Source organism: Clarias gariepinus, chromosome 9 (assembly GCF_024256425.1).
Source record: "Clarias gariepinus isolate MV-2021 ecotype Netherlands chromosome 9, CGAR_prim_01v2, whole genome shotgun sequence".
Taxonomy (NCBI): domain Eukaryota; kingdom Metazoa; phylum Chordata; class Actinopteri; order Siluriformes; family Clariidae; genus Clarias; species Clarias gariepinus.
In genome coordinates, this window is record NC_071108.1 from 1,558,271 (window position 1) to 1,582,244 (window position 23,974).

At 45.8% G+C, this 23,974-nt stretch overlaps 1 protein-coding gene across 9 annotated transcripts; it reads left to right on the forward strand.

Annotated features, from left to right (window-relative positions):
- Positions 1-591: 591 nt before the first annotated feature.
- On the forward strand, positions 592-22,495 carry cep350 (centrosomal protein 350). Of its 9 annotated transcripts, none has more exons than XM_053503776.1 (40): positions 592-706; positions 1,321-1,391; positions 2,630-2,705; positions 3,306-3,349; positions 3,421-3,511; positions 3,797-3,923; positions 4,022-4,434; positions 4,779-4,889; positions 4,999-5,109; positions 5,639-5,746; positions 5,860-6,548; positions 6,652-6,755; positions 6,861-7,531; positions 8,099-8,219; positions 8,317-8,426; positions 8,515-8,671; positions 8,760-8,920; positions 9,006-9,166; positions 9,248-9,358; positions 10,790-10,909; positions 11,536-11,615; positions 11,734-11,826; positions 11,925-12,007; positions 12,116-12,285; positions 12,374-12,564; positions 13,064-13,151; positions 13,260-13,406; positions 13,710-13,861; positions 14,221-14,340; positions 14,728-14,912; positions 15,679-15,767; positions 16,496-16,586; positions 16,692-16,852; positions 16,937-17,070; positions 17,155-17,246; positions 17,497-19,088; positions 20,686-21,102; positions 21,237-21,383; positions 21,536-21,658; positions 21,893-22,495. In XM_053503776.1, exons 3-40 carry the CDS (start codon positions 2,645-2,647, stop codon positions 22,055-22,057), a joined length of 7,791 nt encoding a protein of 2,596 aa, XP_053359751.1. In that variant the 5' UTR covers positions 592-706; positions 1,321-1,391; positions 2,630-2,644; the 3' UTR covers positions 22,058-22,495. The 9 variants fall into 9 exon arrangements, with proteins under 9 accessions (XP_053359751.1, XP_053359754.1, XP_053359753.1 ...); XM_053503779.1 differs by having other exon boundaries at positions 12,377-12,564; XM_053503778.1 differs by having other exon boundaries at positions 12,119-12,285.
- The last annotated feature ends 1,479 nt before the right edge of the window (positions 22,496-23,974 follow it).

The following is a 23,974-nucleotide window of genomic DNA, read 5'->3' on the forward strand; positions in this document are numbered from 1 at the left end:
GGTCCCTATTTGGACTACAAAGGTTCCTACATGGATTGATGGATATACAGTATACTGTATACGAGCACTGTTAGTATTACCAGTAGTTTCCCCCCCTCAGATGTCGTCCAATGCTTTAATTAAACACCAATACATTTAAGCTTTTTATTATTATTTGTACCTGAATTCTTTCGTACACTTTTTATATGGCTTTAATTTATAAAAAAGTGAGCAAACAAAGAAACTCATTGTCTCGTGCATGTGACAATAAAGCTCTTGAATCTTAAAACCATCTAAGGTGAGTTTAGGTAAAGTGCTGTTAAACATTTTATAGTAACTGGTTTAGACGGTTCTCTGTGGCCCCATTGTGAAACATAAATGTAAACTGAACAGTCAAATCATCTGTGATTAGCTTTAACTAATATTTTCCACTGTTTTTAATAATGGAGCCAAACAACATTTAAAAAACTCTGGCTGAGTCTAAAACAGGGATTTTCAGAGACACGCACTCCTGACTGGATCCGTATGAGAACTGGAATGGATTCTCTCAGACTTATCGTGAAATCTCGCGAGAACTGGGCTTGTAACTCTCGCGAGAGCGTCACTAACTTCCTGCAATAGTTGTTTGGATAATGGCGGCGCTTCACCTCACAGCGCTTCTAACCTTCCGTTAAAACCTCGGAAAAACGCGACACATCGCGGGAATCGAGCACAACACACGCTTCCGGTAAGACGAACCAAAATATCAGTGAGGTCTTTCCGAAAGATTTATCTAAACGAGGTAAAGGAGACGAAGTGTTTGTTTGCTAACTAGCCGCTGTGTGGTGAAGTAGGTGAGTTAGCCGCCTAGCTGGCTCGTTAAGAAGAGTTACCCCTAACACAGTGTTCGAGCAGTTGGTTGTGTCCGAACATTGCTTGAGTGTAAAAGAGAGTATTTAATGTCGCATCATTGATTTAGCTCGTTAGCAAGTTTTAAATTAGCCGTCGCTTCCCTGTAACGTCAGAGCTACCGCGCATGCGCACGAGCTGCGCCTTGTGGCCGGTTCGCATCGTTAAGGCGCATGCGCGCTACGCGGGTTTGTTAGCGACAAGTCTGTAAACACACACTCCTGATTCATGGGTGTTTTATTTAGTTTAGTTATTACTGTTTATTCACTCCGTGTGTGAAACACTGGGAATACCGAAAATACAGCTGGTAAAGATGAGTTATTGATTATTTAGTTTTTTTTTTATTATAACTTTGATGTTTAGGTTATATCTAAGGCTATAACTCAGGCTCATTGTGTTTAGCTCTAACTGAATTAAAGGACATTAATTTGATTTGTTTTGTGTGTTTTTCAGAGTCTCTTTCTAATGCCTGCTCTGGGCTGGGGGTGACGAGGACATGGTGCTCTGAGAACACCTCCCAGAAGGTGAGGTTCCTTTTCTATATTTATGATTAACACTAATATGATGAATGATGATCTAATATTTATATAGGTGTGATAACCTGGTCTACAACCTTTTGAGTTTTACTGTCAGCTCTTTGGACTTCTTCGTATAAGAAAATGAAAGTAAGAAGAGCTTAAAAATGTGCTAGCTGTTGTTCTTTTGATTTCTGCCAACACGGCAACCAATCAGACAGGATCCGCATGTTACCTGGAATTGTTTCTCCTGCCCACAAGATTCTTTCAGACATGTCTTTAAATGTGGACTGTAGGAATAAATAAATTAATGAATGATACAATTCTGACTTGGAGTGAAGCTTCAGAGATAATTTGGGTTTGTATAGTTACACTACGTAAACCTTCATGTGGAAACTAATCCTGTCTGAATGCAGCAGGTGTGATGTGAGTAACTGGTGTTCTGTTTTTCCTATGTGTTGTCATGGTGATGTGATCTGTATACGCTCTCATGATCACATTTTGCTCAAGTGCACTTTGTTGTCTAGTGATGTTAATTTATGTTGTATGTATGTATGTAGCACCTTGGTCCTGGAGAAACGTTGTTCCGTGTCCCCGTGTGCCGAACTGTATGTGGTTTAAACGACAATAAAAAAGTCTATTTGACTTGATTTTATAGCAGGAGATGTTATAACAATCCAGATGTTTAATGAAAGTTTAGACAGAGAGCGAGAGAAATCACTTCTCCTAGTATACAAGGCCGCCCTCTTTTTTATGCCACACCCCCATCCCTACTCACATCTGTCATACAGCAACAAAAACACCACATCGAGCTGATGGCGTCCGCGGTGGATAATCCAGCATCTATAAACATCTTACAGACTTTAACTTTGAGGTTTCACGGTAAAACCTTTTATTTTATTTTTTTTAGTTTATAGCTGATTAATTATCTTTAAAGATGAAGACGCATGGAGTCCATTACTGCTGTCAGGTCTGTGTATGTGTGAGGGAGTGAGAGAGAGATGTTTCTGGAATGAAGAGCATCTGAAATATGAGCTGAGCTTCCTTTACAGTGCGTTTTTCTTCCTCGTAAGAATCGTGCACTTATGAAGAAGTGTATAATGCAACATGCTTTTTAAACACAAGCGCTATTGTTTTAATTGAAGTTCTAGTACGGAATGTCTAAAGCACATCATTAATAAAATGAGTTTGTCCACGTTCCCTCGAGCTGATCTGTCATTTCCTGTTTGTTTGTTTTTTCTGCGCAGGAGGGCGGAGTAGAGATGTGGAGTCAATCGGGAGGAGAGGAAGCACCGGCGACGGAACTGCGCGCTGGGGAGAACGGTGAGTTCTGGGATGATAATGATGATGAAGAATAACAAGATCAGACTCTAAATGTCATGACATGAAGTTTTTAATGAAGTGTGTGGTAGAAAAGGGGCGGAGCCTCTGTGTGGAGCTTTAGAGCTCTGTGTTGAGTGCAGGTTAGCAGCGCGCGGTAGACGTGAGGATGGAGCGAGTAGGATTGTGTGGACAGGGCCGGACCTGCCCTTTAGATTTGTTTTGAGGGTTTGTGGTTTCGTAACCTGTAGGTTTGATTCTGATACGTCACTGTTTCCATGGTAACAGCTCACAGGTGTGTGTTGGGTGTAAGTGTCTGTAAACTGCTCTGGTGTGAGAGGAATAAAGCGTCTCGGAGGGAAGCGCAGAAATATAAACCAATTACCTGTAAAGTGTGAAGGGTAACTCCGCTTGCTTCATCAAACACACCCCGGCACTGATGATTTTCCTCTAACAGCACTGCTCACACACTGTTTTTATCCCTTACTTACGTGAAACACACACACTGCGCTCTGGCTAAGACCTACTCGAGGAAATGAGAACAGACAGTGAAGGATCAGGGCTTAATGGATGCTCTGCTTGTGTGTGTGTGTGTGTTTACAGAGCTCTCATCCACATGGAGGAATCTAAACCAGAGCAAAGCAGCTGTAAGTGTTCCTCAGACATATTTGTGTGATTTTTGTGCATGTATGAGGTTATGATTGTGTGTGTGTGTCAGCTGCGTCACATTGAGAATCAGATGGAGGCAGCGGTCGGTTCGGGAGTCGTCATCACCTCACTGAACACGGAGAAGACACACAAACACAGAGGTAACACACACACAGAACCTACATTCAAAATGTGGAAGTAATTAACACTTCTTGATGAGCAGCTGCTTATTACGCTGCGTCTCCTTTTGCATTTTTTTGTGTTTGTGCCTATAAACCCCCTTCTCCCCCCGCCCCCCAATAGTCTGCTCTGCCAGGACAAAAGGTGTTGCCATGGTAACTGTAAACATAGCTTGCCCTATTTATAACTATTTAACCGTTACTCTGTGAAAAATCTTCAGTGAGACGACAGAGTGAAGTTATACAATGTTTTGTGTGTCTGTGCAGGTAGGCGGAGTTCGGAGGGTGATGATGCGGTGGGTAAGCCCCGCCCACAGAGTCGGAGCAGCCCGGATAAGAGCTCTCGGAGCCCACTGCGGACCAGCACGCAGGACAACACACACACTTCACACCGGTACACCGCACAGTCTCAATTTTATGTTGTATATGTGTTTTATGAAAAAGCAGGTGTTTTAAACTCTGTGTGTATGTGTGTACGCGTTCTCTCTCCAGACCCGCCTCCTCTCCCCTCGACTCGTCCCTGAGCCGACTGGTGTACGAAAGAGACTGTCGTCCTCTTCATGCGGCGGACGCGGACAGTACTCGCTCCTCGGCACTGGAGGCCACGACCGTACGCGTCCTCAACGACTTGTCTGCTCTGCAGAGGTCAGAGGGCACGGTGGAGGGGTCGGAAGTTAGTCCGGGGTCAGCGCGGCTGGAGAAGCTGCGTCAGCGTCGGACGGATGAGAAGCTGGAGAAGCTGAAGGAAAGGATCAGAAGGCAGAGGGAGCAGTTGGAGGAGGCGGCGACGGCGGATAAGGGGAAGGAGAGGGCGATAGGGGCGGGGCAGGGAACTGACTCCACCCACCAGCACGTCACCAAAGTGCGCAAAGTGGCAGCCGCTCCACCTGCGCCCAACTATAAAGGTAAACACGAACATACAAATGCTTTCCTGTTTCTGCCAGTGGTTAAATATGGACTCCACATGTAATATATAATAGTATAATAATATAACATTATATGATGATGTAAATTAAAACAATTTCATGGATTGTAATGTACCACTGAGGACTTTCAACAGTGACATCCAGTGTTTAAATGTGGAACTGCAAGGTTTTAACTTTTTAAAAAATAGTCTTTTTTATTTAAAAAAAAAAATTATGATACATAACCGTGTAGATTGGGAATATATATATATATATATATATATATATATATATTTATATTTGATAAATATTAAAGCCCTGAATGAGATGTTGTGTTCCTGTAGGGTTTAACAGCAGGGAGGTGAAGAGCCGCTCCTCCGATGGAAGAAGGCAGGGAGACAGCGAGATTCACGTAAACCCAGAGATTTATAAAAAGATTACAGACCGTGTCTCCGGTATACACACACACATTTCTCTGTTTATTTAAACAAAATTTATGTTATAAATAATAATATAAATTATTTTTAAACAAATATTCAAACTTAAATTCCTTTTTTTTTTTAGACCGAACGAAACGCAAACCGGTGGAGAAAGACAAGCAGCAGCAGGAGAGGAAGCTGATCAAACCCGTGAGGAAGATTTACAGATCTGCGTCTGTTCCTGAACCCAAAGCAGGTCTGATTGGATTAAGATTAGATTAGTTTGGACTACGCGTCAAACTACGATTTCATTAGCAGGACTAATGATCAGTTTTGATGATCAGATCAATGATTTTTGATTTAGGTTGCATTTGCATGAATTTTTATTTACAGACTAATTTCAGAGAAAATTTAGACTAATTTTTAAATAGCATTAGATTAAGATTTAATCAGAACACCATTAGACTAGTAGTGTACTAGTATACTATCAGTATGCCTAGTGTTACCAGTTACGCATTAGATAAAGATTTTGTTATCCAAAAGACTGCTAAGTTAATGAGACTGCTAGTAAGGCTAGTAGCGCGTGAGTGTGTATGTGTGTGTGTTTGATGATTGATGAGAAGTTTCATGATGAAGAATGAATCCTCAGAGCTGTTTTAAAGTTATAAACAGCTGGCCAGTGTATATAAACACATGATAATATGGTTGGAGAAATAATAAATGTTGTCAATGTTGTATATTAAAACACAATTCTCACGGTCATCTCTGTTCTCCTCTGTCTTTAGCGATCAGCGTGTCGTCATGGCGAGAGGGACAGAAACTGGTAAAGATGATGCTGGGGCCGTTGCCACGGGAACCTCGTGCTCAGTCGGAGGAGAGAGAGAGACGGACAGGTGTGTACAGAACAGGTGTAATAGTCATAAACGATCGTTAGATGGTCTGAAACAACAGTTTTGGATTTGATCTGTATTTAATTATTGTTCATTTTTGTTTTTCACTTTTTTAGGTACTACATCTCGTTCCAGTTCTGCCACCAAGGTGGACCCTACCCACCGATCGAGATCAGGCAGCACAGAAAAACCTGCAGCAGCTCAACACTCCAGACCAGCTGGGGGCGCCAGGGTCAAAGAACAGCCCCCGAATCGAGGCTCTGTGCCACCAGGGGGAAACAGGGAGCGAGAAACATCAACAGCTCTGTCCTCCAGGCCACACAGAGGCAGCAGGGAGCGAGAATCTGGAGCAATTTCCAGGTCTCCAAGGGGCGGCGGCGCTCTCTCCTCCTCCAGCCTCGACTTTCTCCCCGCTGACATCCGCGGCATCCTGGACGATCTGCATCTGGAAGATGGCGGCGCCAGGTCACATGACGCAGGACGAGTCGGCAGGAAGAGGGCGGACCGAAGCCCGTCGAAGCAACGCCTCGAGAACACAGAGAGTCACCTGCCGAGGAAACGGCACTACGACTCTGACTCGGTGCGGCGCTACATCGCTAAACAGCAGGAGGAGAGAAAGAGGAGGCAAGCGGACGAGAGGCGGAGTCAGAGGGAGGAGCAGGAGAGGCGGAGTCAGAGACTGCAGGAGCTATACAAGAAACAGCGAGAGGGCGTCACCAAGCAACAAGCTCCTCCCCCGAGTCTCACAAACCCACTTCTGCAAGAGACGTACACCAAGATGCTCCTGGGACACACGCTGCAACGGGTATACACACACACACACGCACGCGCGCATACATACAAACGTACATACATGGGTGTCAGGGGTGTGTGTGTGTGTGTAAATGTTTTGTGATGTTGTGTTCCAGGGGTATCAGCCGTCTGGGGAATCCGATAAAGAGAACAAAAGACTGGAACCACTCAGTCCCTCCACCAGCGAACTCTCAGAACACACACCGTCTCCACTGTGCAGGTAGCACACACACACACACACACACACACATACACACATGCACGCGCACATTAAACTTTATTTCAATGCAAAAACACAAGACTTATTCACTTTGTGTGTATGTAGGGCTGATTTAGTGGCGCCCCCTGCTGATCAGTTCTTCTCTCATCTCCTGAGTCTGGAGCCAGAGTGTGTAAACTCCACCACACACACCGTGGACACACACACCACGAGTAGACAGAACCGCGTGGAGGCCCTGAAGGCGTGCGCCGCTTCCCTGTCTAGCCGAATCGAAACTGAAGCGAGAAAGCTTGTCACATACGGCAATGGTGGTGCCAACGATGGCCACGCCCACCGAACCAAACCTCCGAGCCCGCCGGAGAGAGAGCGGCCCGACTCCGCCTCCAGGCTCCACGGTGGCGCCGCTGAACTCCCCGGTGTCGGAAACCTGTACAGTTTCATCACCCGGGAGGGATGGGGTGAGATCACGAAACCCCGCCCGCACCCCATCAGCCCCGCCCTCCCGTTCACCGCGCAAGATGAGAAGCACGACTCGAGCGGAGGCTCCATCAGCGAGGGTGTCCTGAGCGACGGCAGCCTGTCCGACCCCGGCGATTACAGCGGGGTTTATAACGAGCACAACCACGCCCACGACCGTATCACGTTGTTCCGGAAAGAGGCAGAGCTCCACACGCCATATAGGCCTCTGGTGACATCACAGCCTCCGTGGGAGGAGCTAAGCAAGGGCAGCCCTCACAGTGTCATCAACATTTACGCCAAAAACCTCAAAAAATACGGTAACGGTAGAGTTCATGCTCAGTAAATTGTCTGTACGTCACTCAGGTGTACACCCATCCTGATCTCATCTGTGTGTGTGTGTGCTCGTGTGTGTGTGTGTGTGTGTGTGCTCGTGTGTGTGCTCGTGTGTGTGTGTGTGTGTGCTCGTGTGTGTGTGTGTGTGCTCGTGTGTGTGTGCTCGTGTGTGTGCTCGTGTGCTCGTGTGTGTGTGCTCGTGTGTGTGTGCTCGTGTGTGTGTGCTCGTGTGTGTGTGCTCGCGTGTGTGTGCTAGCGTGTGTGTGCTCGCGTGTGTGTGCTCGCGTGTGTGTGCTCGCGTGTGTGTGCTCGCGTGTGTGTGCTCGCGTGTGTGTGTGCGCGCTCGCGTGTGTGTGTGCGCGCTCGCGTGTGTGTGTGCGCGCTCGCGTGTGTGTGTGCGCGCTCGCGTGTGTGTGTGCGCGCTCGCGTGTGTGCGTGTGCGCGCTCGCGTGTGTGCGTGTGCGCGCTCGCGTGTGTGCGTGTGCGCGCTCGCGTGTGTGCGTGTGTGTGTGTGTGTGTGTGTGCGCTCGTGTGTGTGTGTGTGTGTGCAGCGATGGACACCACAGAAGCAGAGAGATCTCACAGCTTGGTGAACGGAGTAGTCTATGAAGACGACTTCATCTCCTGCAGCAGCAGCCAATCAGCATCGAGGAGAGCTGCTAATGGAATCAGGTGGGCGGGGTTTAGTGTGTGTGTGTGTGTGGATTATGTAGGGAATACGGGGTTTGATTTGGATCATGTCCTAATTGATCCCTGCTCGTCTGTGCAGTAATGGGCGGAGCTCTGCTGCAGAGGATGAGAAGAGAGACAGATTTCCTCACTCCCCTGCCTCCACCCCGATGTCCTCACCTTCCTCCGCCCACTCCGTCAGCAAGAGAGGTGACACACATACGCACACACACACACACACACACTGTGTGTGTCTTTGTGATGCGCTGCTTCATGTTTGTCTTTTCCTTCCTCGCAGGTTCACAGAGAAGTTTGGAGCGCACCCTAGTGGACGTACAGAGAAGCGCATCCTCGTTTGTCTCTGAGCCTCGGAAGAGTGACTCGCCTCGAGGCTCTCACAGGAGTGCTGACGGTAACGGAACACCAGGGGGCGCATCAATGCACTCCACCCACAGGTCAGAATCTCTCTTACTGATTATGTCATTAGTTAATGTTACATGATGTTTACATGGTAGAGAATTGTGTGTGTTTGTGTGAGAGCAGTGCGGTGTCTGAGCTCCCACAATTTCCCAAAAGCCCGGCTGACTCTCCCAGAATCTCCGGCTCATCGTCTTCCAGTCCTGCATCTGCCAAAGGCTCCGTCCCAAACACAGGGCCCGCCCATAGTGCAGTCTCCACCCCTGGACCCGCCTACAGCACCACAGGTACAGTTTATGCTAACACTGTTAGGGATGCACCTTTTAACACAGTTCATAATAAATTTAATCCGTGTGTGTGTATGTGTTTCAGAGCTTCAGTTCGCCCCGGGCGTGCTGCAGCAGCGTCTCAGCGCAGAGCTGAACTTCCTGGACGCGGTGGAAGAGTCGGTGAGACAGCTGAGCGACGTGGAGAGAGTGCGTGCGGTGTCGCTGGCTCAGCAGGAGAGCGTCTCACTCGCGCAGATCATCAAGGTCAGGGTTTAATTCACAAATCCTTTATCCGTCGTGTGAGCCTGAGACCGAGCACTGATTTGTGATCTTTGACCTCTACAGGCTCAGCAGCAGAGGCAGGAGCGGGAGCTGCAGCTGTTGAAACTGAAAGCAGAGCAGGAAGCCCTGGAGACGCAGAGACACGTTCAGGAGAGCCGAGAGAGAGCGGCACAGGTACAGCGAGGCAACGAAATTCTACTGCTGTTATTAATACTTCTGTTGTTAATAAATAACGTTAGTACGCGCCGTTGATGTTTAAAGAGTTTGTAGAAGTAGTTAAAAGGGTAAAGCTAAAAATAATCTGCTGATTTTTTTATGTAATCAGTGATATTATTATTATTTGAGGTTGAAGCCCACGTCCATGTCTGTGTGTCTCTCTGTACAGCAGAACTCTCTGTCTAACTTATTAATACAAAGAAATCCCATTCTGTAAGGTTGAGTATCTTACGCCTTGTTTACACTAAGTTGTCCTTCTTTGGTGCTCAGACAAATACACTCCCTGTTCGGTAATCGGAGAGTGAATCACAGATGAGAAATGGAAAAAGTAGATAAAAGGATAAAGATGAAGTTTTGTCTTAAAACCACTCCAGCGTGTTAAAATTCACTTATACCACTTCAGCGCTGTTATTTCAGCCAAAGTGAAAATATGAACTAATCCCAGTAAAAATATTCACTTTATCTTTTCTAATTAATATCTATTGGTGCAGGTGTTTGTTTACATTGAGACAGCAGTGCATTAGTAGCTTAGGTTATAAGTAGATTAAGAAATCCAGCACATTGTATTTACTCATCGTTTAGCGCATTACGCTGTGCTTTCAGTTCAGGTATTTTACACGCCCTCACCTCAGACTACTGCGGATATGTTTGCTCTAACGAACTCGTGGTTTATCTTATAGTGGCGCTTTGCAACACTGCTTTAATTAGCTCAGTGGTATCAGAACACATGTGACAAATTGGTTTTAAACATCCTGCAGGAATAATAAACATACAGCGATCTGTCCATACATTCAGAGGGTACTTGATTTTATTTATTTATTTTTTTTGAGTAATTCATGCTGTCATGTAATTTTGTGTTTTGTGAGGATTTGCGCACTTTGCAGGTGCGTTACGTTTGTTTTTGTGTCTTCCACATACTCTGTTTACTAACAGTAAACTATCGCGTTGACTTTCTCTGTTGAGTGACACGTATGGCCACGCCCACCTTGAGGGGAAAAAAACGCTATATTCATCCAAAAAAAGCGTTGGATGGTATGATGTAATCTGGCACATATCTGTTCAGAATGTCACTTCTACTTTACATTTTGAGTTATTTTATGGTCCAGGTTTAACTTTAGACAAACACAGAAGGACTGGCAAAAGCTTCATTAAATTGTCAAAACATTTTTGTGATGTTGTGACAAAATCTCCAGGACATACAGACAGATATACAGACGTACAGAAATGAGACTGGTTTCTGGTTCTCCAGTGTATGAAAAAATACATTGTAAAAGTGTTACCATGTAGTTTTTAAAAGCGCCAGTTCATTTAATTTTAGTATAAAAAAAAAAAAAAAAAAGCTAATGGGAATCTTGAGAGTAAGTGTGTGTGTATGTGTGTGTTACTCAGGCCCATGCAGAGCTCTGTGAGAATCTGGTTCAGTCCCATCAGAAGGCTCTCATGGAGCTGCACGAGAACAGCAGCAGGATGATCCAGCAGCACACCGACACGGCGCAGCACCTCCTAGAGGTCACTCACGTTATTACAACACAAAACAGCACAGCACAAAATGCAACACAATCTATTTAACAATCTAGCACTTAAGTTAGTTTTATTACACCTCATACAAAGTAAATTTTAATCATTAGTTGCCGCACTTTTTAGAAAGCAAGTTGGTCATTACTTAAAGATTACAGATGGAGGTAATTGCAGTTAAGTTGAACTATTAAAAACAATTAGATAAAGAATATGTATTTTTGCTGCTAGTGGCTGTAAGCATTTTAGCAAACTTTGGCTAATGCTAAAGTGCTACTTTGAGAGCCTAAACTGATGAGCCTAAAATTGAACTGATGAGCCTAAAAAAATTCAAGCATCGTAAAATTTCATCTTGCGAACCTTCTTTCTTCAGCAAGACATTTGTAGCAGTTCTGTTGTAACTTCTTTTGGCGTTCCTATTCGTTTTAGTAGTGCAGCCTTTGATTGGTCAACAACAACAATAATAATTGTTTTCAGCACCGCAAAATAGTTAATGTTACATTAATTTATCTCTTACCCGCACAAGGCCTTACACTCGGGTGTCCCAAGAAATCATTTATCAAAATTGTGATGTTGGTTGTGATATACCCGTGTTACCACCCAAAATTTGTGTGTTTCAGATGACGGAGATGACCCGCTCTCAGATCCCCAACGTTCCCCCTGTAACACCTGTGAGGCAGCCACACCCACATACAGACAGGTAACCAATCAAAAAAAGGTCCCTGCTCTGGAGCATATGAGTGTTACCTCATATAATGCACCATGCTTTACTACACTGTAGTTGAGTATATCATGAATGTGTGTGTGTGTGTCATTAGTAGGAGTGGCGTCTCAGCAGAGAAAACACCAACAGTAGACACCCCACAGAGTAGCTTGACCGAGTCTGAGTCTTTTAGGATACACTCCTTGAGGTACACACACACACACACACACACACACCTTCCTGTGGCAGAGCTCCTGCACTACTGATCCTCACAGATAGTGGTTTAAAACGTCTCTTTGTGCACAGCGAGCGGCAGGGTGACGGCGGCGTGGACCGGAGCAGCTCCGTGGAAGACGATGCCAACACCGCCGCTGACGACTCGCTCCAAGGTGAGAGGTCGAGGGTCATGTCTGTCAGTCCTCATGACAGCCACTGGTGTGAGATTTTAGACGTCATGGTTGACTTCCTGTCATCTCTCGCTCTTCCGTCCCAATTAGCAGACAGCGTCTCCATCAATTATTCCTCGAAGTTTGACGAGTCTGTGACCGAGGACGAGCTGGAGAAGTCCTTCCGCTCCGTGCTTCCGTCCGAGTCTCACTGGAGGGGATCGGTGGAGAGGAAGCGGCAATCGGACGAGGAACCGAACCCCGAGAAATCGTCTAACAAGGTGACTGCACACACACACACACACTCACACACACAATGTATATACCATAATCCATACTGAACTTTGTCTCTGTGTGCATCGTGTCCAGCAGGACAGCAGTGTCCCTGTGTTCTCGGCGGATCAGTACAGCTTCTCGGAGTTCACCATGACGATGGTGAAGCAGTGCATGCAGGAAGAGGAAGTCCGCTCTCAGCACCAGAGCTCCCTGCTGCGCCTCCGACACCGAGCGCTCAAGGAGAAAACCCGCGCTGAGCTCGAGTGGCTCGAGCTCCAAAAGAGGCAGGAAACTCCGCCCACACCCCCATAAGCCACGCCCATATTTCCTAATCGAAGTTTCACACACACAACACACACACACACACACACTTTCTGCGTCTTTGATTTATTTTACTCCAGACTCAAGTTCTCATAATACTTATTGTATGGATATAGCTCCACCCACATTTTTCTGACTCCACCCAGATGTAGAGCATTTGCACTTATAAAACATAACTACTTAACAGTCTAATATAATCCCAGTGATGTGATCAGAAGCCCATTGCTAAAATCACATTATGTAGTTCACTCATCTTCACCCTGCCTATTATAACTCCTCCCCCTCCACTCCGCTCATCCCTCCTTTTCTGTTTTATTTCGTAAATATGATCCGTTTAACTACTTTCGTTCTCTCTTACGTCCTCGAGCTCCCACAGTTCCTCACCGCTGTGTTAGATTCTGCGATGCTGTGTGAAGGTTGTGATGTCCATTCCTGTCTCACTCCCTCTCTGTGTTTCCTCAGGCGTCTGCGCGATAAGGGAGAGGACGATAAAATGCCTCCAATCCGCAAGAAACAGCGCGGCCTTCTGCTCAAGCTACAGCAGGAGCAGGTAAAGAGCTCGACATCCTGTTACAGCAACTAGGTTACACTTGGGTAAACTCACAGGTACACAAGTAACGCCCTGTGTGTGTGTGTGTGTGTGTGTGTGCGCGCGCAGGCAGAGATCAGGAGGCTGCAGGAGGTGAACCGGGCAGCGCGGAGAGAGAGGAAATTATTGCTGAAACAGCAGGAGGAGATCGAGAGGATCCAACACACCACACTGAGACTGAGGGAGAAACTCAGGAACGCTGAAGATACAAACCAGGTCTCTCACACACATTCTCTCTCTCTCTCTCTCTCCCCCTCACACACACACACACACACATACGTACGTATGTACGTACGTACGTTCTGCAGCTGTCCTATTGCTCTATCAGTCTGAGTGAGGTGTATTAGATAGAGACAGTGATGTCTGGCACTGATACACACTCCAGTGTATTACTCTGTTTAAAAAAAAAATCTCCCACAATGCACTGCAGCGTTGTAGTCTCTCTTCCCTGAAACATCCATAATGTAAATGTGTAGAAGGATTGTTTTATTAACTTTTCTAACTCTTATGTGCTCTCAGAGGTCACCTGTGTCAGGTGTGAGTGAGGACTTGACTCCTCCCACCGAGCTGGATGTGGAGTTCCGTAGCCCCTCCCCCGTATCTGTGTCAGGAAGTGAGACGAGCAGTGTCATGAAGAAACTGAAGATGATGAGTTATCACACAGATGAAAGGTAACACACATACACAAACACACCATTTATTTACAGAGATTTGGGACGACATGAAAAAAGCAAACAGATTTTAAAAAATAATAATTTTGGCGTTTTTTTTAATTAAGAGATCGTTATGGTGTGTGTGCGTGTGTGAGTTAAATGGTGTTAGTAGGTTCCTCCTATCCCATGGTTTAATGTGTCTTGAAGTCTGTGTGTGTGTTGCTCTTTTTATTCCCTATTTCACATGGAAGGTTTTTATTCTTTTGGTAACAGGAAGTGATGTACTCTCTCTCTCTCTCCCTTTCTCTCTTTTCCATTCCTCCTTTATTGTTCCTCCTTTGTTTTTGTTTTTTTGCCGTTGTGTTGTGTGTTTTTAGCAGCAGCTCTCCTGTGCAGTGTCTCTTCTCCATGTTTAGTGCCCTGCACTGGGCGTGGCTGCGTGTGTCTCTCCCTAAACTCCACCCTCACTTCCTCGTTATCTACAGTCAGTTGGTCAGGTACAGTACAGCACTCTGCAATGGAGCATGCTGTGTGTACAGGGCAAGAAAAACAACAACAATCATATTAACAGACTGTGTGTGTGTGTGTAAATGTGCGTTTGTGTTTGAGGGGGGCATGTGTGGTGATTTGGAGATCCTTAAAGTGCGCAGAGTTCAATAAATATAGCGGTGTAAATTTAGAAATTTAGTATAAAGTGAATAGAATTGGAGTAGCAGCATGGGTTAGTGATGAGGAGGATGAGGATGCAGTGCACTTTCTGGTGCTGTGAGATTCTTCTGATGATCACTCACAGTTTGGTGTGTGTTTGAGTTTGGTTTCTGCTTTGCTTATGACTAATAACTTCCATCACTCCTTAACCTTTGTTCTCTCTCTCTCTCTCTCAGGTTTCTAACTCAGCGTGAACTGCGGTTGGTGCATTGGCGTCAGCAGGTGGAGGCGGAGCTGAGGCGTTCGGATGGGGCGGAGTCCCTGATGAAGGGACGGGCACTCTCGGACCAACACACCCTGCAGAAACACAGCACAGATGATCTGCAGAGAGACAGACAAGAGGAGAGAAAGACAGGACGAGGTGAGGGACACGGAGGGAGAGAAGAAGACAAGGAGCAGGGGAAAAAAGGGAATATGGTCAAATATATAGGAAGATGAGAGAGAGAGACAGTGATGGATAGACAGACAGTTAGAGAGATTGATAAATGGAATGAAAGACATTGATAAAATGAGACGGGCATTATTGGTGAGGCAGGAAGAGACAGAAAAGTAAAGATGGGAAGACAAACACTGTTGGAGACAGACAGGTAAAAGAAGTAGCTGAGAGGGAGACAGATGCTGATTAAAAGATCTATAACCATCTATGTATCTAGTCTGTCTGTCTGTCTATCTATCTATCTATCTGTCTCACATACCTGCATGTACCTGAGATGAGGGAGAAAAAGACATGCAGACACAGGCATAAGTGGATAGGGACATATACAGTGTAGGAGAGAGAGAGAGACAGCCGGAGAGTGTGAAAGCTGTGGTGTTTCGGCTCAGTTTTAAACAGACGGGTAGATACAGAGAGAGACAGACAGACGGACAATTCAATTTATTTATATAGCGCTTTTAACAATGGTCATTGTCTCAAAGCAGGACAAAAGAAAATAACACAGTATTCATGAGTTCTAAAATGCACACTACCTCACTTAAGTGTGCCAAGATAGTGCACTTCCTCTTAGGATTTCTGTTACCATGACAACTCATCGGTCCCTGTCTGGACTGTGTCCCAAACCGAGTGGTTTAATAATTAACCCTGTGTCTGTCCATGTGCACTAATTCACCTTTATTTAATCCCTGTCCAGAAGCGCGCAGTGAGGAAGACTTGTCTCCGGCGCTGTCCGTCTCCAGCATACACACTGTGCAAGAGTGTGAGAACACACACAGTCGTGAGGTGAGACACACACACACACACACACACACACACACACACACAGTTCATTGTTCACTGTTTATATGGTCTATAATTTAACAAAGCAGGAGGAGTCAAGAAGACAGATGGACAGACAGACGCACACACTCGGAGAGAAAGAGACAGACAGGCACGCGGAGCGAAAGAGACATACAAGCGCACGCATGCACGCACGAGGAGCGAAAGAGACAGACAGGCACGCGGAGCGAAAGAGACAGACAGGCACGCGGAGCGAAAGAGACATACAAGCGCACGCATGCACACACGAGGAGCGAAAGAGACATACAAGCGCACGCATGCACGCACGAGGAGCGAAAGAGACAGACAGGCGCGCGCATGCACGCACGAGGAGCGAAAGAGACAGACAGACAGGCAGGCGCGCGCATGCACGCACGAGGAGCGAAAGAGACAGACAGACAGACAGGCGCGCGCATGCACGCACGAGGAGCGAAAGAGACAGACAGACAGACAGTCGCGCGCATGCACGCACGAGGAGCGAAAGAGACAGACAGACAGGCGCGCGCACGAGGAGAGAGAGAGACAGACAGGCGCACGCACGAGGGGAGAGAGAGAAAGAGAGAGACAGACAGGCGCACGCACGAGGAGAGAGAGACAGACTTCAGGACAGATGCTGATGGACCAAAGATTTTGTGAACACAAATTTTAACTGTGTGTGTGTGTGTGTGTGTGTGTGTGTGTGTGTATTACAGTCTCCCCAAGTTCATGCGAGTTCCACCAGTAAAGTGACCTCACACAGCAGCTCCAGAAAGCCAGACCTCCCTTCATCAGCTCCAACATCTGGTCAGAAAAACACTCACTCACTCACTCACTTTAGCTTTAAATCACTGTGTCCAACACCAGAAAGCTGAGTTTGTTTCCTAATCTCTCTCCCTCGCCCCCATGCAGAGGCAGCATCGGATCAGAGTGACATCGAGGGGCGTGTCCTGGCTCTAAGGGCGGAGCTTCGCAGGCGTAAAGCTGAAGTCCAGCGTCTAAAGAAGGAGCAGAGACTGAGACACAAAGAGAGACTGAAAGCTCAAGAGGCCAGTCTGCTCAAACAGCTGGAGGTAAGGGGACGCACACGCACAGACACACACACACACACAAAATATAAAAGTAGTGTAATTCTGCACCTGTCTCTGTCCACGCAGTCCTACAACGACTTCATCGAGAAGACCAAAGCCGAGCTGAGTGAAGCGGACGGTGCCACTTCTGCTAAACCTCAGATCAAGACTCCGACATCGGGGTCACACAAGTCCAGTACCAGAAACTCCACCTCAGACAGGTCAGACGCCGTGTCCATGCTGCGTCTCCTCCTCCATCTCAGTGCTCTCTGTGATCTGAATAAAACTTCACCTCTTCTTCACAGGTCTGAAACCGAGAGGAGTTTCACAGGAAGGAGTCACGAATCCGAATCTGAGCGATCAGACAGGATACACACAGAGTCTCCGGTGCTGAGTGGTGCGTAAACACAAACACTGTCAAAGTCTCAACTCTTTGCAGATTAGATCTACAGTGCATCTTGGAAAATTTTATTGTAGTGCAATAGATTGCGGTTTAGGACGTAACCATGTTAGCCTTCATCACCTTTTCATCCTCACCAGGCAACAGGAAATGCTTCACTGCAGAATTTAGCTGTGAGTTTGACATTAAATTAAATAACCCACATGTGAACCCACACGCTCGTTGCTTTGTGTCTTTCCTTTCTCAGATGATGATCCTCCCACTGTGACCCCAACACCAGTACTGGGAAGCCCAAATCATCTGAGTCCACCTGAACCGCAGCACGATGAACACATCCGACCCAAAAGCCCCGCCAGACTGGAACCGGACACCTCGTCCAATCAGATCTTAGCCTCCAGCCCGAGGTCAGAGGTCATAGAGGAGCTGGAAACTCCAAGGGCGAATTTGTCCGAGTCAGAACACTCGTATCCGGCGCTTAATCTGAAAAGCCAGGACTCGAAAGAGGATTTCTCTAAAAATGAAGCAGAAATTGCTCTTGCTGTAAAAGACAGCCATGAAGAGAGAGAATTTGTGAATAATTCTGTAGATATTAAATCCAGTTCCTCACACGCAACTAAGCCAGAACCAAAAGAACCCAAACTCCCAGAGATTCCTTCACCCATAGACTCCACTCCAGACGTTTCCCCGGGAAAGAACGACTCGGAGCACAAACCCAGCACGTCACCATCAGTCCTCAGCTACAACGATGATTTTGAGTCAGTGGAACATCGTCACCCTCAATCGCCGCTTTCTGAAGATCCAGAAGAAAATTCTTACAAGTTTTCCTTCAGCAGCAGCGATGGAGAGATAGAGGAGGAGATTAGCACCAAGTCAGGGAATACAAGTGGGACCAGTGAGCAGGACAGGCCTTTAGATCTCAACGTCCTGGCAAAGGAGATCATCGATGATGCTGTTTATAGTGCTGCAAAGTCTCTAGTGGATGAGATGCCTGATTACGTCATCGGGGACCGGGTTCTGGTGAGCAACACCCAGCCAGGTACTCTGAGGTTTAAGGGCTGGACGAGCTTCGCTGGCGGATTCTGGGCCGGAGTGGAGCTGGACGTTCCCGAGGGAAGCAACGATGGCACTTACAATGGAGTCGTTTACTTACAGTGCGAGGAGAAGCACGGGATATTTGCTCCTCCTGGTAAGATCTCTCATCTACCCGAGACGTTTCAAAGCCGTACCAGAACATCGGTGGAGGAGGATTCCTCGTTTGACGATCAGTCGAACGAAATGGCGAAAACAAACAACCTGTCTGACGAGACGCTTCAGGATAACGACGAGACGAAAGAAGTGTCTGATTCAAAGCTGTCTGACATTACAAAAGACCTAAAGATCGACTCCACTGCTGGTGATGCTGAGATCTTCCATGACCTTAATGGGGCAGATCCTCCCGTGTCACCAGAGAAGAGTGAAGACATCGTCCTGAAACTTAAAGACATCCCACGAGTCGAGGAAATTCAGAAAGATCAAACACCAGATATCCTGGACCTGCTGATCCACAGCGAGACGTCCACAGCGACCGAGGACCTTCAGAAAACTTTAGATGTTGGTCCGATCGCGGATGGATCGGTCACGAACGAGGGCAAATCTGTCACGACTCTGACCAACACACTCATGGAACGCTTCATGAGCGACGCCCTTAAACAGTTTCAGCAGATCAAGAAGGCGAAGGAGGAGAAAATCTCAGCCGCCAATCAGATCGCCTTCCTCGACGAGGACGAAGAACCCAGTGAGAACCACCATTTCGACAAGGACCAAGATGGAGTGTCCTCTCCTGAGCTTTGTCACCAAGCAGTGAGTCTTTAATTATTTAGATTTTTTATTTATTTATTTATTTATTTTTATTTTTTTGCACAACACTGATATCAAAACATCAGACTCGTGGCTCGGACCCGATACTGAGGTCTTTTTAGTTGCCATGCCAACTGTGTGTGAGGTTCTGTAGCTAAATTGTGCCAGTTCTGAGGAATACACGCTTTATCGGATTAGTACTTCCTTAATCATTATAAAATTATTAATAGAAATTTCAATCTGATAACTGATGAAACTATAAATTTGATTAATTTTTGTCCCATAAACACTTCAGCTTAAACGATAGAAATAAATTCATTTACTGAATCATTCTAACGGCTGTAAGTTAATGAATTTTAATGTAAATGATTAACTTATTCATCATGAGCGTTCTCTTTCAGGTCAAGGTTCAGCTTTGATTTACCTTCAATTTATTTGTTTTCTTCTTATGCACAAGGCAGTGTTTTTTTTTATCTGTTGGTGGTGTTATCTGTTTCTGAACCAGTTCCCAGATATACAATTTCAAAAACAGCCAAAATATTAATTGTGAAAAACTGTATATTTACTTGCAGTTCAGGGCAGCTCCAGTAGGTGGCACTTTATCCGAACTTGGCTAGGTGTCTGAAATATTACAATTATTTATTTATTTATTTATTCAATAAAATGCAAGTCAAAACAAAAATATTAGTTCACAACATTTTGCTTCGGTGTAAAATATTTCATACAACAAATGTTTGTGTATTAGATACCTGAAACTTTAATGCCTGGTGTCGATGTGTATCAGTAGTGTTGTCAGTGATTGGCTAAATCTCATATGACCCAACAGCAAGTGCACTAAATCAAGTTGAGGAAACATTTTCTTTCCCTCCAAAAGGAAAAGAAGACACAGTTGATGTTTTAGCAACTTATTTATTTAATTAGTTTAAGATAAAGAGTTGGCATTTTTTGTGATCTAATCCTTTAAATTTAGATTTAATCAGATTAAAATCGTTTCATGACCCAAGGGTGGCTATGTGACGGAATATTAGGGACGGAGGACCGAAGTTCAGGCTGGAGTAAACAGTTTTATCAGCTTTTTGCCTTCTGTAAACCGTACACACGCCTGAGATTAGGACACGAGACGAGAGGAGAGGTTTTTTGGATGGTTTTTTGGCTCGTTTTGGATTGTAATACAAATTAAAAAAAATTTTTTGTTTAGAAACACAATCAGCAGAACAACATGTTTTTAACATTAATATATTTAAGATGAAGAAGTCTGGAGCGGTTAGTTATCAGGATAGTTAGCTGGATAAAGTGAGTCATTTAAAATATTCTACTGGATAATATTCTATGTGGATAAAATCAGTCAAATATTATAATTATATATTATAATTATAGTCGTAATATAAAGTTAATATTTATCCCTATATATGCATGTGTTTTATAAATAAATCAAGGAGATATAAGGTACATTTATTTGAATTTGTATTTTTAATGTACGCTCAATTATTTTATTATAAGTTAAATCTTTAAATAATAGTTACTTAAATTACTTTATTGCTGTAAAAGTTTTTAAACTGCAGCCGATTCATTCAGTTCTGTTTAACGGTTCCGTGTTCAGGAGAGCCCGGTTCTGGGTCAGGAGTTGCTGGTGCAGCGTTTAGCCGAGCTGGAGCTGAACCGCGAGTTCCTGCACGTGCTCAGCGACGAGCCGGACTGGTTCGATGAGGACTTCGGCCTCAGCTCGCGCAAACACGCTCAGCACAAGAACAAACTCCGGCAGGAGGAGCTCGCGTCCGCGCCTGCGGCCAAACTCCCGCACGTCAGGCCACAGGAGGAGCCGGCCGCCCCCGCCATGGTGGTCCCTCACAAAGCCCCGGAGGTGGAGAAGCTGGCGAGCGCCGCCCTGCTGGAGATATGGAGGAGCTGTGGGATGGAGCGCGGGAACCGGAGTCTGACCTCGGCGCCCAAACCTCGGGCTTCAGAGACGCTGCTGGGAGACGAGAGCGGCGAGGAGTGTGTGCGCAGCTACAAACAGGTCACAGCTCCATTTGGAACACAGCCGGGGTTTAGGTCTACTGTGACTCTAATGCAGAAAAAAAAAAATAACACCACCTTCGTGTGTGTGTGTGTGTGTGTGTGTGTGTGTGTGTGTGTGTGTGTGTGTTGTAGGCGGTGTTTGATCTGTCCTGGGAGCTCATGCAGGAAATCTACGCTGAAGATCCCAACACTAATCGTCCTCCCTGGGTCAAACCACGGCGTGTTAATTCACCCTACATACACAGAATCACAGACACCAGTGACCTCACTAAAGTCCAGGTGTGTGTGTGTGTGAGAGAAAAATCTGTTTTCATTAATGTGTCTTACAGTGTGTGTTAGGAGCATAGGTGTATGCAGGGTGTGTGTGTGTATTAAACGTGTATGTGTATTAAATGTGTATGTAAAGTGTGTGTGTGTGTTGTAATGTGCAGGAGTTTGTGACCGGTGAGGTTCTGAAGCTGTACCGTCTGAATAAAGAACACAACCACAGAACCGACTGGCAGAAGATGCTCAAGTTCGGTCGAAAGAAGAGGGACAGAGTCGACCACATCCTGGTAACACACACACACACACACACACACACACACAAATGACGGAGTGATGGCACAGATGAAGACAGGAGTGGAGAGACAGATGAATACATAGAGACAGACAGATGCATGACAGACGGAGAAATAAACAGCGTGATACTTAAACAGACATATGGAGAGACGGATAAACATAGACAGTGTATAGTAATGACTGTGTGTGTGTGTGTGTGTGTGTGTGTTTGTGCGCGCGCCTTGCAGGTGCAGGAGCTCCATGAGGAAGAGGCTCTGTGGGTGAACTACGATGAAGACGAGCTGCTAGTGAAGATGCAGCTGGCTGACGGGATCCTGGACACGCTGCTGAAGGACACGGTGGACCTTCTCACCCACATCCACCAGAGGAGATCCACACGGGCCCTGTCCTGACCCCCCACACCCTGCTCCCACCATTCAGGACGGAACCCGCAGCAGCAGGCTCTCCGGGAGATCCACACGGGTCATGTTCTGATTCTGCTGCTCAGATCTCCTGTCGCTCCCTTTAAAGTCCTCTCGGTGATCGGGACCGGACCGGAACACCCCTCCTCTCGCCTGTACAACTGTACCATATTCGCCTTCGTGCTCGTTTTTCTAATTTATTTGTAAAGAAAAAAAACATTTTTTAAATTGTGTGAAAATGTGTAAAGAGATGATGATGATGATTTAAGCACCGCGTAAACACGTTTAAGCACATGCGGAACCAAGAGGAACCAAGCAGACGGGGATAATGAGATGATTTAGAGACGAATGTCTACCAATGAATTGATCTATATTATTTTATAGATTTTAAATTTAGCAGAGAGTAACGATCAGAGAGTAACGATCAGAGAGTAACGATCAGAGAGTAACGATCAGAGAGTAACGATCAGAGAGTAACGATCAGAGAGTAACGATCAGAGAGTAACGATCAGAGAGTAACGATCAGAGAGTAAAGCGCGCATGACGAGAGATCAGTGCTGTATGCGGCGTCACTTTTCCGTCTGCCTTTACCGACCTCCATGTTAAGTGCCTCACGGTTTAGGCTCCCTAAGTAGCGTAAGAGCTGTTTTAAGCCTTCCTGTCGTGTGTGTGCTGAGCCGATATGAGCCACCCTGTTCATCTCAGAGCTCTCAAACCATCAACCGGTTCTGCCTTACAGCTGGAATAAAGCAGAAGAGTAGCGTGCACTCTGTAGCATATTCACCTGAATGGGGTTGTAGGGAGAAACACATACACACCTCGCACATGGTCTTCTGTGAGATCTAAATGGGCTTCGTCCTAATTCTGCTGCTCAGTAATTATTATCTCGCACTCGATAGGGAACCTTGTTGTCTGCATTTGATAGGCCGCATCCTAAATCTACACTTGAGAGTGTAAACCTGTCCTCCAAGATGTCCAAAAGGACCGTGTCCTGATTCTGCTGCTCACACTACTTTTATGGACCCTGTAAGTTTGTACCTCCCTACATCTTACATACAGGACAGAACCAAGAAGCAAATCTAAGAACTGGCCCTGTTCTGATTCTGCTACTCTGACTCCTTTTACATACTCAGTACAGATGTTCTACAGCACAGGTTACAAGAGGACATGTTCAAAATCTGAAGCTTGGGTTTTCCCTCAGTAGGGATCCTTCAAACCCAGTGTCACACTTCAAAACACGTTACATTAGGTACAGAATCAGGACGAACATTTTAACATCTTGATTTTTACCCCTTATACACTCCTTAGGAATCTACCTAGCAGCCTGCGTTTAGGACAGAACCTAGCAGCACTCTGCTTTTTTTGAGCATTTCCTTAAATGGGCCACGTCCCGAATCACCTGCTCTGCGTCTCTTGTAGTGTTCTTGTTTAATGCTATGAAATGAATTCTAGCTATGCAGTACGAGGAACAAGGTCGTGTTCCCATCCTCTACCTCTTTTAGGGAACTTCTGATAGCTGACACACTCGAATTTTACAAATTTTGTATCACAATTTTAGAATATAATCATGACCTGTATGAAAGTAATCATTCCTCACTCCGCCGTGGTTCTCTCACTCTAAACGCAATTACTGGGTTGCTTTCTCCAAGAGCGGTTTGTGCATCAGACGCTCTTTCAGATCTGTCCAAGATAAAGGGCTTTTACAAAATTATTGTCTCCGTGTTGCCTTTTATACAGACTCTCAACTCCCTACTGCCTGTGTTTAGGATGAAACCCCAAACACAAGTAGCCTTCTCCCTGTTCCTAAACTTCCACGATAAAACAAGAGCCTCGGTGGTTTAAATATCGCGATCTATCGACACGCCCGGTTATCAGCACATGTCTGAGAGACGTGAGAACTTTGATGTT

Bases quoted from the DNA above. Each gene is read 5' to 3' on its own strand.
- cep350 (XM_053503776.1), top strand. From the start codon at position 2,645: ATGTGGAGTCAATCGGGAGGAGAGGAAGCACCGGCGACGGAACTGCGC. The intron at 13,152-13,259 runs GTAAAGAGCTCG...GTGCGCGCGCAG, and splicing joins TCAAGCTACAGCAGGAGCAG to GCAGAGATCAGGAGGCTGCA. The intron at 17,247-17,496 runs GTGCGTAAACAC...TTCCTTTCTCAG, and splicing joins AGAGTCTCCGGTGCTGAGTG to ATGATGATCCTCCCACTGTG.